Source organism: Pristis pectinata, chromosome 3, assembly GCF_009764475.1.
Source record: "Pristis pectinata isolate sPriPec2 chromosome 3, sPriPec2.1.pri, whole genome shotgun sequence".
Taxonomy (NCBI): Eukaryota; Metazoa; Chordata; class Chondrichthyes; order Rhinopristiformes; family Pristidae; genus Pristis; species Pristis pectinata.
The window spans coordinates 112,403,332-112,419,346 of NC_067407.1; the positions used below are offsets into that span (position 1 = coordinate 112,403,332).

Below are 16,015 nucleotides of genomic sequence, written 5' to 3' on the forward strand. Positions count from 1 at the left end.
GAGAGAAGAAGTCTCTCCCAACAGACACAAATACTCAGTTCTGGTATCAAGTTATGTCTATTTCTTTGGTACCTACTTCAGAGCTGCTCCTTCCAATTTGTAATTTTCTATTTGCACATGATTATTCTGTAATCTGGGTGCTAACCAATGAAATAGAAAGAATGAAGCATTTTGAAGATGAGATATGCACATATCTTAAGTGACAATTTCTTTTTCTGCAACTGCTACCAAACCTATGAGTTTACTTCTTGCAAAATTGCCCATCCTTTTGATTTTTAAATGCATGTGTCTACCAATAGTAGGCTGCTTATGGGGTGAGGATCTCACATGAACTTGGGATGTTTTGGGCTAATAATTGCAATTTTTTTGAACATATAAATTATCAATAATTATTCTCTGAGATTAGCTGCCTTTTGTTTCTCTGAATGCATTTTCATAGCAACTTTAAAAACTGAAGAAAAAATTCACCATTTGCAGATTCTTGAAGCCTTTTGTGTCTGATTTGTATGAATGACGGTAAAATAAGCAGTCCCAGTATTTTAAGACCCAATGAAGAAATGTGCAAATTTGGATATGTGATCAGATTGATTTACCAAAAATACTACTGAAAATTCTCAGCAATTTGAACAGCAGCTGTGTACAGCAATTCACATTGATGGCCCACTCAGAAGCCAGAAAGTATGAGTGAGAAAGTAAAAGAATTTTTCACTTCCTTGCTCATATCTTTGTGCTGGTATAATGCAGAATACAAAATTAAGGTGCAGGATCATGAGGAATAGAGATGCCTGCACAGATCTGATGTGCCGAATAGGACATTTCTCTGTGGTACGTACTATGTAAAGGCTCTATGCCAGTATGTCTGTCTTAAATGTTTTCCAATCTATGTACAAGATTGGCTAGTCTTAACAAAAACTGCAGAAATTAAAATTTTTTTTGCAATATTTAGTAAGATTTATTAGTCACATAATTATGGAAACACACAGTGAAATGCATCTTTTGCGTAGAGTGTTCTGGGGGTAGCCTGCAAGTGTCGCCACGCTTCTGGCACCAACATAGCATGCCCACAGCTTCCTAACCCGTACGTCTTTGGAATGTGGGAGGAAACCCATGCAGACATAGGGAGAACATACAAACTCCTTACAGACAGTAGCGGGAATTGAACCTGGGTCACTGGTGCTGTAATAGTGTTACGCTAACCGCTACACTACACTACTGTGCCTTAAGCTGCTATTAATGGAATTACAGTTTTGTTGTACCCCAGGAATAAAGGCCTTTTATAACAGTATTTTTATCTTCACACCATTGGAACAAAACTTGATAACATACAAAAAAAGCATTTCCAGATAGAAGTTTATTACAGCAAAGAAGCTAGCGCACAATTTATTACACTAAAAATACTGCCTGAAATACATGCAAAATGCACTGACTAAACAGATAAATAAGCTCTGACTGTACATGCACAAATAGTCGCACACATCCTATAAACTGAAAACTAAAACTAAATTAAAACAAACCCATGTCAATATATACAGTAAACTAAAGTACTTTGAGGTTTTATAGGTTCTTTGTGCTATCTTCTAAATCAAATTACAGTATAATTTTATTTTAGTATTTTCAAACATCTTACACTGAAAAATAAACAAGTGTTAATGCATATTAATAGTCTCAAGCCATTTTTAATAAAAAGTAACTATTTGAAAAACTGCCCCCTACCCTCCCCCCGTTTATTTCCCTGCTGGACTCGATCTACATTTGAGTCTCCTTCAGCTGGGAATTCATGAGTTTCGTACTGTCTTCACTATGATCATCATCTTCTGTCAGCAGGCATATGGAGGCACATTTTTATTAGGGTAAGGCAATTGTGCCTGGGCTTTCTTGGCAATCTTCCCTTCTGAAGTATCCTGCTGTAGTCTATTGTTCAGCCTATTAGCCAGACAAATAACTGGCAAAGTTCAAGGGTGAATCACGGCTTCTAGTGACACTCGTGTAACTCAGGTCACAACCTATTGGCTTGGCATAACTGCTCAAGGACTTATTCTCAAAAACATTGATGATATATTAATTTGAAAACGTGATGAATGCGCCATTACTGATTCTTATCTCAGTGTGAATTGAATTCACTACTTGTATCACATTGTTTTCATTTAAAAGTGAATTTAAAAAAGTCATCATGAGTTTAAAATATTTGTATGCTACAAAGAATGTAGCCAATTCTACAATTCTGTAACTAAGAAGCTTATAAATTGATGTTTAAAAAAATAGGAGCAATGACAAGATATTGATAAACCGAGAACTGATATTTAACAATGAAATTCAAATTAAGAAGATTTTCTGGAGTTATCTTAAAGCAAGTGCACCTCTTTGGTATCAAAACCAAATCAATAATTTTAAAAGTTCAAAGTTGCATAATGATAAATCATGATTAATTTTCAATCTAATCAGTCGGTGTTCCAAACTCCAAGATCTATTTTGGAACCAAGTTAAATTAAGGACACTTTTTTTGGGTCTAAGGTTTTTGACTCATATAACCAGGAGTTAATGCTGTCGAGTTCAAAAAGCTTTAACCATAAAAATACAATGTCAAAAAGATTGTATTTTTTTTACAATACAATCTTAAAAGGTTTCCTGATGTTTTCAACTTTATTTGCTGAACACTTTATTTCAAATATAATAAATTAATACAGGGTAAAAAAAACAAGAGTCTTGATGCATCAGATTCATAAATAACTGTCCTAGAAACATTTTTGTAAGTTCTTCAGGTGTCAAACTTACTGGCTTTTTTTTGTGTACAAAAAGCTATCTATGTACATATCCAATAAACCAATCAATTTAAATGTTTGTGATGTTAAGAGTTCAATTCACCAAAATGTAGAACTTTGGAAATGTGGAGGACATTGAAATACAATTAGATAGTGTTAAATATTCTTCTTGGGTGATGAATTTGGGATGTGAAGCATCTTCAGTTAAACCAAGCCCACACAAGCATTTTTTTTCCCATTTAAAAAAACAAGCAAGTCAATGCAAGGACGAAGACTGTGATTCAGACTGAATTCCAATTAGTGATGGCGGTTGCTGTAGTACTGGCCTAGGATTCAAGCGGGGTGGAATAGGGTTACTTGGGCGAATTAGTGGTGGTGGAGGTTGGTTAAGAGTTGGTCTTGGCTGTAGAAAACGAGTTTGTTGTTGGAGAGGAGGTGGTTGACGATGAAGAGCAGGAGCTGCGGGAAGCACTGGTCGAAGCAGCGGAGGAGGTTGGTTTAAAGTAGCTACACATGTAACAGCTACAGTAACTGGTGTTGGAGGTGCTGGGGTAGAGACTGGAGGTGATGGGATCTGCAAGAGAAAGAAGGTTAATTATTCGTATCTCATAGTAAAGCATCACTATTACAGGTACTCAAATTTAGCACGTGCACATGTCTACAATTTCAAAATATATGAAGTCGTTCTAATGCTTCATTGTAATTAATGTGTAAGAAACTCACTCCATTTTAACTGGTTCTAAATAAAAACTATAAATTATAAGATATCTGTACTAGTCACATGTACATCGAAACATACAGTGAAATGCATCTTTTGCTAAGAGTGTTCTGGGGCAGCTCGCAAGTGTCGCCATGCTTCTAGCGTCAACATAGCATGCCCACAACTTCCTAACCTGTACGTCTTTTTGGAAATGTGGGAGGAAATCCACGCAGACACGGGGAGTACAAAACTCCTTATAGACAGCGGCCGGAATTGAAACCCAGGTCACTGGCGCTGTAAAAGCATTACACTAACCACTATAACTACCATGCCTGCAATTAATAATTATCCTCTGTTTACCAGTTTTTCTATCCTATTCCACAGATAAATGCTACAGTTCCAGTATTATGAACATCTATGTATGGGGGGAGAACTAAAAACTTACTAGGACTGCAAAAACAGCCTCTGAGGGATTGAAGTTTAAAAGCAGGGACTTCCCTTATAAACACTGAATGTTATATTGAGATACGAGACTCCAATTTACTGGTTTTCCAGCTTGTAGCAAACAAGGGTCGACATTTAGAAATCCCTGAAGATTAGCTTTGTTCTCAATCATTGGAGGCTAATTCAACTGGATGACTCATTAACCACATGGGCAGGAACCATCAAGAAATAAGGCATGGCAGGAGGACTCCCAATTTTCCATGGCCTGGGATTTCAAACAAAACGAACTTTAGTAACTTGTCTGGGCTTCCTCAGAACAGCTAGATCTCGTTTCATAAGGACCTCCAGATTACGTAATGGTCGTAAATTTGGCTATAAATTTTGAATCTAAGTAGGCCTTCAGCTGCTTTGCTGAAAGCCACTGCCAGTGTGTGATGCACACTCCAAACACTACAGTAGTCAGGGAAGTAGTGAGATGCAGGTACAGTTTCAGATTTGATGATTTTAACCTCTTTAAGTTGGACTACTATCCTTAAAACAAGAGTACAAGAAAGAACAATTTTATGTCATTTCCTCTCCATTAAAAAGGGCTCAATTACTTTGGTAGCTGTCAATATTGATCAATATGTCATTACTTTTCAGTTTCGTAAAGGTATACAAAACAGTAAAGTTTGTCTGGGATTGATGAAATTTGGTGTTGGCAAGTACAGAAACTCCTGGGTATATTTAACAGTTAAAACTGGAACATTTTAATACATGGGTATGATTTATTCTACAAAATTCTGCGCACCAAGCTTCTGATTTTTTTGTTTACTTTCTCTACAATGGGTATTAATTTTAGGCTTTTGTTTTAAGCTATTATTGAAATATCCGAACTATCAGATTAGCCCTGGAGTGGATGATTATGTAGGTTTTAGTCTTCAAAAAAAATGTTATGATTATTCCAAAGTAAAATCAGTGTCAAAAGGATCTTGCTGGATTAACATACTTGTTTCTCAGCATTCATAATAACTGCTGATACAGAGGTGAAAATGTTAAATATACCTCTTCTTCTACATCTGGACTTTTAGATGCAAGAGAATTCAAAACAGGCTTTCTTTCTTCCCCTGGTGTGGGTGAAACTCCATTCGATTCTTGGGTTCCTTGCTCTGCCTCCCATTCCTGTAAGACCTCTTCAAGATTAAAACGACGTCTGTAGTTAACAAAAAAGTTCTTCACTTGGCCGACGGTTTTGTTTCCAATTACATCTGCGATAGCTTGGAAATCCTTCCCATATTTGCGGACACCTGCAAGTCACACAATGTAAACTCTTCTCCCGATTGTTAAGCACTAAAGGAATTTATTGTTAAAAAATCATAACATTAAACTAGGAAATTAGAGAGGGGATGTGGGTGAAGTTAAGGAAAAAGTAGACACATTTTTACCTAGATTTGTGTATATAACTGAAAGTAAATTTAGGCAGATAATCACAAGAACAAATTGCACCAGTAGTTAAAACATGCTGCCCAATAAATTAAGAACCCATAGTTTTAAAGGTGAAGTATTTTCATATGCCAACATAATTTAAAATGATTGGAATTAGAATAACAACATCATTAGCATGTATAAGCATATGTAGAAAATCAATCATAACAATTTATTTATAACTTAAAGAATTTTTTTTAAGAACATGAAGTCACAATATTAGTGAACTGGAGGAGTCACAGAGCCCAAATGAATGACCATGTCCGTTTAAGGCTAAGAGACTATTTCTGTCAAAATTAACTCAACTTATTAAACGCCAGATTATGAGACCAAATGCAAAAATAGTAAATGAAAAATAATTTTGACCATTTTTAAGATAACTACACCCCATGTAAAATTACTCCTGTGTTTCACAATTTTTTTAAAAAAAGAGGAACAATGCATTGGACACTGGACTTTACCACAAGATAAATTCAGTCCACAGTAACTGAAAAAGACCTCCTCAAATTGTAGCAAGATAAAACTTGCACAGTCTCAGCTCAATTGGAAGTAGCTATAGCAACCATTCCCATCCATTGCACCCAATTCAACAATTGGCCAACTAATTCTAGCTGCTATAGGACAGATAACACAGGAAACAGAAAAGTATCACAGCAGTGAAGAAGAAAGTGGTTTAAGTGTGGGAGCTAAAACACATGTGAACATAGTTGTGGTCTTGAAATGTATCAACAATAGAGCCTGATTCTGACTGCACCAGTCATCTGCAAATAAACTTTACATGGCCACTATATAAAAATAAGAAACATAAGAAATTCTAAACTGTAAATTGTCCCTAGTTACATAGGTGAGTGGTAGAATCTGGAAGAAGTTGATAGGAAACTAGGGCGAATAGTTGCAAAGAAATTCACTGGGAAATGGGATTGCTCTGTGAGGCAGTATGGACTTAATGAGCCAAAGTGGCCTCCTTCTATGTTGTAAGTAAAGATAAAAGATAGGAAATTCAAATGATACCTGCCCCTTCCTAGCTCAAATTTGAAGCCAATGTTGGTTCTCCAAATGAGATTCATAATGTTACATGAGAGGATTTTGATGTGTGGCTGTGTAGTCTGTACATCTTAACATAATGTTGCTTTTAAACACTAGCACAGTTGGTGAACTTGTGGGTAAGGTTGGGATGATGGTAAGTGATTAATGGTCCAAGAACATTGGTTAAGTAGAAAGGCAAAGAATTTAGTGTTCAATTACTTATTCTAAGTGTGTGTATGAGTTCTTCCACGTTTTACTCACCTCTGCACATTCAATTCTCATGATGTATATGGGGTAGACTGTGTAGAGGTGAATATTACCAGTACTTCAGCACACATTTAACAGAAGTGACCAGACAAATGTATGCCATGTATCTAATTAATGTGTATGAATGTTTGGAAAAAAGATACATGTGAATCAACCGATTTCCTGAATTTTTTACAATTTAAAATACAGCATAAATTCATCTATTAAAATATTCACTAGTGTAATTATGTTGTATCTTTAAATACAAAATAATTGTATAGATCGATCCTTTTACTTGTCATTATAATCTCAGCTATTAAAAGATACTAATAACAATAAAGAACAAAATATTATGAATATATAGAAAAAATTGATACCTATTTTTTCTCAATACTGTTGGTGGCCAAGTGGAAGGGTATAAAAAAAGTTTGAGTGTTCTGTAAAGTCGAGGGACCTTGGGAATTTTTTGATTGACTCAATAATATTTAAAATCTATAATATCTATAAATCCCAGCTTCAGATTTAGGCCTTCAGATGAAGCCCACCTTGAACTGCAAGCAGCTGCTCCTCTGTTGTCCAACGTGCATTGATTTTCTGAGCTGACTAAACAAAATTGAAAAAATAAAAGTCAGTTGTACATCGTATTAATAACTTCAGAATGCTTGTAATACTTTTACTACTAAATCTGGTGCAGAAAGAGTGCCAATAGTACGATTACTAGAGAGTGAATTCAAACCCCCAAGGGCATCTGAAATGGATCCAGATAGTTAACCTTTTTCCCAATGCTATGTTTTAAGAAACATGCTGATTTTTCAAGACAACACTGATTTCCTTCTGAAAGTGATTTGGTTTTTGCTAGCATAAAGAGAATAAAAACATGAATGCCATCAACAGCAACACAATTCTCAAATCAATCATTTTCATAAGGGAAAAAGAACAAATTCTACTCATGGATGCACAAGGGACTGCAGATGCTGTAACCTTGAGAGAAAAACTGCTGGAGGAACTCAACAGGTCAGGCAGAATCTGTAAAGGCAAAGGGATATTTCATGTTTTGGGATGAGACTCTGCATCAGGATAGTGTGTGTAGATTGGAGTTAGCCAGCACAAAGAGGTAAGAGGAAGGGATGAGGCATGGGCTGGCAGATGATAGGTGGATCCAGATGAGGAGGGAGATGATGGACAGTTAAAGTCAGGTTGGGGTGGGGTGGGTGGAGGTAGAGACAAGAGACCAGAAGGTGACAAGTAGAAACAAGAGGCTGCAGATGCTGGAATCCAAGGAGGTGATAGATAGAACCAGATAAGAGAGGGATGATGAACAGATGGAATAAGTTGTGGGATAAGATCGGAGAACAAGGACACACCAGTAGTGTGTGTAAATTCTTCTCATTGTTCAGCAGGTAATGTACCAGGCACTCTGAGTATGGTTTGACTGCAGAATAGTAATCATAACGGGGTGGTCAGAGTGGTGCTAAAACATCCTCAGTTGTAAAAAATAAGGCCTTGGAAGAGGGGTAATGCAAAGATAGTCAAACAGAGCTAGAACTCCTGATTGCTATTCAATCATTCCTGTTACCTATGCCACATGTGGCTACCAGGTGGAAAAGGTTAGAGCTTCAAATGCCCTGTTGGCACTCATTTTAACATGGCAATTATTAGATACGTTATGGCCAGGTCAGCAGTCCACCTGGACCTAGAAAAGGCAAGCCTCTTGTGGTTTTTCAGCTGTTGCTCATTTCCAATAATCATTATCTAAATGCTGAAAGCTATCATCTGAAAAATTTTGGAGTTTCATGAAAATACCTAAGTAATATAGAAGAATTTTGAACACAAAATGATATTGGATGTAGGCAAACATATAATGGTGACCTCAGCCAACATGGCCAGTCTCTCCATATCCACATTGCCAACATCCATATATGGAACCACTGGCAGATTTATTGTGAATTTCAACATAAACCAAAGGGCTGAAATGTGCATCAGCAACATGCAATGCACATGCACTATTCTCATATTTTATAATCGATTGAGTTAATGGTGTGAAAGCATTGCTGGCAAGGACAGCATTTTTAGTTTACTCCTAAATGCTCGAGAGGATAGCAGTGAAATGCCCTCTCAAACCACTGCAGTGAAGGCACTCCTCCAGTGCTCTTGGGAACAAAATTCCAGAATTTAGACCCAGCCATCACCAAGAAATGACAATATATCTTCAAGTCAGGATGACATCTAATTTGGAGGGTGACCTACAGGTCTTTCTTGTCTTTCTTAGTGGTTGCAGGTTTGAAATAAGTTCTTGAAGCCTTGGCAGTAACTACAATTCATTTTTGTAGCTCATTCACACTGTTGCCACAGTGAGCTGGTAATGAAGTGAATTAACATTCGACACAAATGAGTTAAGTGTGGAAAGTGTGAATCACCTAGGCTGCTTGACTGTATCGATTAGGGAAAGCCAACAAGGATTGGTTAAATATAAATTGTATTTAACTAACTTGATAAGAATATTTTGATGAGAGAGAAGGTCAAAACTGTGCTGCAATGAAGGCTTGTCATCAAGATTGAAACCCATGGAATAGAAAATTGAGTAAAGCAGCAGCATAGATAGAAAATTGAATAAGTGACAGGAAACATAAAGCAATAGTAAGTAGTTGTTTTTCCAGTGCAGGGAAATCTATAGCAGTTGGTACCCAGGCCACTTTTTCTTGGCTTGGAATGGTGTACAGAACACAACTTCCAAATTTATAGATGACACAAAGCATGAAGTGCAGTGAATTGTGAGATAGTAATGGACTTAAATAAAAAATAGGGAAGCCGTCAACCCTGCTATCACTTTCTGATAATCCATATGAGACTCTTCCCTTCTTTGAATTTTCTATCTCAGGAAATAAGTTAGCAATCAATATTTATTACAAAATCACAGACCCACCCCCCCACGGTTATCTTGACTGCAATTCCTCCATCCTGCTTACTATGAGTAAAGGTGCAGCTGGCAGAGCTGCTGCCTCATAGCTCTAGCAACCTGGATTTAATCTGGACCTCCAGTGCTGTGTGTGTGGAGTTTGCACATTCTCCCTGCATGGGTTTACTCCAGGTGCTCTGGTTTCTTCCCACGTTCCAAAGACATGCAGTTTGATAGGTTAATTGACCACTGTAAATTGCCAAGTGTGTAGATGAGTGGTAAAATCAAGGAGAAGTAGACAAGAATGTGGGGAGGATACTCTTTTTAAAAGTTTAGATTTCCAACAACTGTTGAGTTTTCAATCTCACAGTTCCAGTATGTTTTTTTTTTAAATACTCTCTCTAGTATTCATCTATTCACAACCAATCTGTGTTGAGTATTTATACTCAACACAGATTGGTTGTGATAAAAAGAATTCATTTTTTTTTCTTATAAATGACACCAAACACAATTGTCTCTCCTGGAACATTGAACAGTATAACACAGGAACAGGCCCTTCAGCCCACTATGTCCTCACTGACCACGATGCCAATCTAACTAATCTGATCTGCCTGCACGTCGTCTGTATCTCTCCATTCCCTGCCTGTTCACAAGTCTGTCTAAATACCTCTTAAACGTTGCTATCAGATCTGCTTCTACCACTTCTCCTGGCAGCACGTTCCAGGCAATTACCATTCTCAATGTAAAAATAAAACTCGTCTCACACACCACCTTTAAGTTTTCCATCTCTTGCTTCAAACTTATGCCACCTTGGTTATGACATTTCCATCCTGGGAAGAAAACTCTGATGATCTACCCTATCTATGCCTCTCATAATTTTATATACTTCTATCAGATCACACCTCAGCCTTTGACACTCCAGAGGAAACAATCCAAGTTTGTCCAACCTCTCCTTGTAGCTAAAATCAGTCCAATCCAGGCAAAAGCCTGGTGGACCTCTTCTGCACACTCCCCAAAGCCTCCACATCCCTTCTATACTGTAGCAAACAGTGTGGCTTAACCAATTCTCTTTTTATATATACACAGCTGCAACATGACTTTCCACTTTATACTCAATGCTCCAACCAATGAAGGTAAGTATGCCATTCGCCTTCTTTACCACCCTATCCACTTGTACTGCCACCTTCAGGGAGCTATGGACTTGTAGCTCAAGATCCCTCTGTATATCAATGCTCCTGCCATTTACTAGTCATCTCTTGCATTTGACCTCCCAAAATACATCATCTCACACTTGTCCGGATTAAACTCCATCTGCCGTTTCTCTGCCAGATTTCCAACTGATCTATAACCTACTGAATCCTTTCTCGTGATACACAAGTCCTCCAATTTTCACGTAATCTACAAATTTACTAATCAAACCATCCCAATTATTTGTATATCTTATAAACAACAGAGGTCCTTAATCCTTGCAGAACACTACTGGTCACAGACCACCTGTCAAAAAAACACCTCTCCACCACTACTTTGTCTTCTGTATCCAAGGCAATTTTGTCTCCAATTTACCAACTCACCATGGATCGCATGTGACTTAAGGTTCTGGACCAGCCTACCATGAGGGAAATGGGTGAATGCTTTATTAAAGTCCAGGTAGACAACATCCACCACCCTACCCTCAATTATCTTTATCACCTCCTCAAAAAACTCAAGCATATTTGAGACAGGACCTCTCTCACACAAATCCATGCTTTTCCAAATGTGATTAAATCCTGTCCCCAAGAATCTTCTCCAATAATTTTCCTATCAATGATGTAAGGTTCACTGGCCTATAATTTCCTGGATTATCCCTGTCACCCTTCTTCAACAAAGGAACAACACTGGCTATTCTTCAATCTTCTGGGACCCTGCCTGTGGCTAAAGAGGATACAAAGATCTCTGACAAAGCCCCAGCAATCTCTTCCTTTGTCTCCCTCAGTATCCTGGCATAGATCACATCAGGCCCTCAGGACTTCCACCTTAATGTTCTTCAAGACACCCAACACCTTTATAATATTGACATGCCCAAGAATATCAACGAACCCTCACTAATCTATCATCCATGTCCTTCTGCTAGATGAACACTGATGTTAAGTACTCACTTAGGACTTCTCCTACTTAGGACTCCAGCAGCATTTCGATCAGTTAGAAATTCCCTCCTTGTCCTTGACTGGACCTACCCTTTCCTTGGCTTTATATACACATATATATTAATAAATAAAATACCTGAACATTCTCCTTAATCTTACTTATCAAAGATATTTCATGGCCCATTTTAGCCCTCCTTATTCCTTGTTTAGGTTCTTTCCTGCTTCCTTTATTTTCCTCAATGGCCTCATCCAATTTCAGATTCCTAAACCTTACATATGCTTCCTTTTTCTTGTCAACTAAATTTATGGGAAGAAATTTATCCAAGACTCCCGAACCTTTCCATCCTTATCTTTCATCCTCACAGAAACATGATGGACCTGAAGTCTAAACATCTATAAGACTCCCATATTAGATATGAATTTACCCCCATATAGCTGATACCAATCTACTTTCCCCAGTTACTGCTTAATAGTGTTGGGACAACCTGATCTCCACCTGTTCTTTCCACTTCTTCTCACAGGTTGAAATACGCTTGTTTTCTCACTTGTTTCCAACGAAGGGTTATTAACTTGAAATGTCAACTCTGTACCTCTCTACACAGATACTGCCTGACCTGCTGAGTATCTCCAGCATTTTATGTACTTTTATTTTGGAGAAGCTGAGGTTTGATTTCATTGTTTCATTGTAAAACAATGCAGGGGGTGGGGGTGGATCTGGGATCTTACAGAAGTTTTAAAATCATGGAAGATCTAGACAGAGTCAGTAGAGGGAAACTGTTCCAGCAGAATGGTCAAAAAAAGACAGATGAAGATGATTTGCTAAAGAGCCAAAAGTGACATGAAGAGAATCATTTTTTTTGCTGGTGGTTAGAATCTGGAATACACAGCCAGGGGAAACAGTGTGATCTGATTCTATTGTGGTACTCAAAGGAAACTAGTTAAGTATTTGAAAGGAAAATATTTGCAGGCCTGTAAGAGGTGGGACAGGCTGTATTCCTCTTGAAGAACCAGGGCAGAAATAATAGACTGAATGGCCTCTTGTGCTGTAATCTTTTTTGAAGATTTTGAAGCTGGTCCATTTAAGTTTTTGGGCAATAGTATTTCCCAGTATCTTGATGCTGTCAGTCTTAGCATTGAATGTCAAGACTTTGTGGTTATACTGTCCTTCACGGAGACTGTCATTACTGGCACTTCAGTAGCACATATGTTAAATGCCACATATCAATTCATAAATGAATACATTAAGGTCTTGCTGCATGCAGGCATGGGATATTTCCTGAGGTGTTATTGAAGGCAATGACCACTGTACAATCATTAACAAATATTCTCACTTCTGATCTTATTATAGAAGATCATTAATAAAGCAGCTGATGATGTCTGGGGTTTACACTGCCTTGCAGTTTAGATAATTGACTTCCAACAATCATAATCATCTTTTACGCAAGATAATGTTTCAGCCAGTGGGATTTTCCCCTTTGATTCCCCCGACTTCAATTTTATCAGGGCTCCTTGGCACTTCAATCAATTAAATGGTACCTTGATGTCAAGGGAAATCAATTTCATCTCACCGCTGAAACTTAACCCATGCCTCATGTCTGGAGCCCAGTGATCCTTTCTGAAGTCAAAAATGAGTAGTTCTGGAGCTCATGACTTTAGATCTACGGCTAGGGTTTTGGCTCATCCCATAGTCTTTGATGTAACCTGTTCTCTTAGCTGTTTCTTGATATTATACGTATTGAAGAATACCTTCTGTGATGGATGAACTTCACTTGATAGATCAACCAATCAGCACTTGTTGTTTCCATAAAAGACAGGTAAAAATCCAGTATCAAGTACTCCATCCAGTTTTAATTGTATTGTGCTTTATGCAACAAAATGACTTGCTGAACTATTTTAAAGAAGGCAGTTAAGGGTTAACTGCATTGTTGTAAGCCTGGAGGCACCCACTGGCCAGACTGGGTAAGGGCAGCAAATTTCCTTCATTAATGTGTATTAGTGAACTAGATGAATGTTACAAAATAATCCAGTCATTCCATGGTCACTGTGATTGAAATGTGTTTTGTTTAAATTCTAGATTATGTAATTAACTAAGTGATAAGAGTTGAACATATTTTAGATCATAGCCAGATTATTGATCCATTAAATTAACTACCATGACATTATTATACAAATAGCATTCCGCCATTGCAATATTCTGACTGATTTACTACCTTCACTCAGGGCTTTCTGCCCTTTCGGTTTTGCTCTTTTTTTTGCCCTCTTACTCCCACAAAATAAACCTCTGACAAGTTGGAAGGTTTTTGAGCCTTTCAAAAGTTGCAAGGACTTGTGACCCCCAATTCAATTGTTTTTTTGAACTGTCCAGATCTCTGGATTTAACCTTTTAGTTTTACTGCTATATCACCCTCCTGAAATCAATCTGCAGTTAGAAATGTTAAATTTTACATCAGGTAAAAAGGCAAAACAATAAATCCTAATAGATTGTAATTATCTTAGTACTGAAGAGATGGTTCAATGCTCTCCTGATCTCATTCCCAACCTGCTCCATAATTTTGAGGTCATCCAAAAATCCAATGTATTCTAACTTGTCGCAAATCCTGTTCATTCATTATATCTATGCTCAGTATTATTACAGTAACTCATGTTGTTACTTTCAAATTTCCCTATTGTTTTTGCTTTACTATAGTTTTAATCACCTCCGGACTCACAGTCCTCCAATTCTGTCACTTGAACATCTTTTATTTTCATCATTCCACAATTGCTGACCATGGCTTCAGCTGCCCAAGTTCTGAAATTCCCACTCTGAATTTCTCCATTCCTCCCCCCCCCTCCCTTTTCCTCCTCCTGCCAAACACTCCTGATAAAGAATCTATTTGACCAAGCTTTTGGCCACTGTACCTCATAATGCCATGTGTATTTCAGTGTATTTGACAAATAGTCATGTAAAGTGCCTCAGAATTTTTTTACCATGTTAAAGACATTATATCAATGCAAGTGGGCGCTGTTGTTGGAAGATTTCCAGAGATACTGTTAATTATTATGGAAGAATTATTGGTCACTGGGGAGATAACTGTGGATTAGAATTAGAAGGCTTCTCCCATACAAGGGGGAAATAAAATTACTACTACAGGAACATTTTATTTTACTACAATTAATGGAATGGATTACTACATTCCCAAATTCGAAGATTTCCCGTTGTAGTTATAACGCAAGTAATGGTAATTAACGTGGATTCAGTATTGAAGATATTATTGGATTTATGTTTCTGCCATCTTTGAGGAAGAAAATGACAATGTCGGGAGACCTAAAAAGTGATGTAACTGGATTTCTACATGCATTTGACAAAATAAGGTATTAATCAAACTAGCTGATGATAAATAGGGACAAGAAATTAGCAGATACATATAAATAGGAGTTTTTTTTAAAAGGACTGTTATTCGGAGGAGCGGGGGTGAGTGATTAGAAAACAGAATGGCCAGGAACTAATGCAATTTCTAATTTTGATCTATTTTAGACACCAAAACAAATTGATTAAATGTATTTTGCAGATAATAGCAATTTAGGAATAATGGGAAGCAGTTCAGAATGAGCTTGGACAAAATAAGTGGGCAAAACAATGGAAAATGAAACTCAAAGAAGTAAATTATTGCTTACTGGAAAGAAAACAAGTCCTCTGTGAACTCCCCTTGAAATGTGTAATGTTGAAAATGAAGAACAACCCAGAGCCTTAATGGATCCATTCACACCCATTTTTCATGTGCAAGTTGTGCATAAACTCTATTTTATTCAAGTTAGGCAAAATCAATGATCATTTCCAGCAGAAATCATACCGGTTGGGAAACTGCTTGGCCCTTTCATGCTCTATTCACCTTAGCATTACTGGCATTTTCTCAGTGGCTGTCTCGTGCCTAATAACCTCACCAATTCTGTACTGCACATTTCTTCTTTTGCAGCATTACTGAAGCTTTTGCATGTGACCTAAGACTTCCACCAATTGGCAAGACTACAATCAGTGTTTATATTGTATCTTATGTGTCTTTTACACAGCATCAGCCAGCTTCAGTTTTCAATGCTCAGCTCAATGGAAATCTTAGCACTGTTCACTGCCTTTTTATACAATTCACATTAGAGCTGTGTGTTGTGATCTCCACCTATTTTATCATCTCACTCCTTGCAATAATATGGGGCCATTCGCATCATGGGACTTGATTAGGCAGACACAAATCCCACTATTGCCTCCTTCCCTGCATCTTCCCTCTCTTCCTTGAAAGCCTTTTATGCATTTTTTCCCTATGGCTGTCATGGGGATAGCTCCTTTACTGTTTAGCACCTTCCCAGTGATCAATGTGGCAATGAC

At 37.5% G+C, this 16,015-nt stretch overlaps 1 protein-coding gene across 3 annotated transcripts in view; it reads right to left on the minus strand.

Moving 5' to 3' along the window:
• Positions 1–1,333: 1,333 nt before the first annotated feature.
• rcor3 (REST corepressor 3) overlaps positions 1,334–16,015 on the minus strand; it is a 53,589-nt gene continuing 38,907 nt past the window's right edge. For 2 of the 3 annotated variants that reach the window (XM_052011589.1, XM_052011588.1), the window contains exons 10-12: positions 7,185–7,242; positions 4,948–5,189; positions 1,334–3,333 (exon numbers count right to left, since the gene is read on the minus strand). In XM_052011589.1, the coding sequence (XP_051867549.1) occupies positions 3,016–3,333; positions 4,948–5,189; positions 7,185–7,242 (618 nt within the window). In that variant the 3' untranslated portion in view covers positions 1,334–3,015. The remainder of the gene's footprint in view (positions 3,334–4,947; positions 5,190–7,184; positions 7,243–16,015) is intronic. The other variant, XM_052011590.1, reaches the window with a different exon arrangement.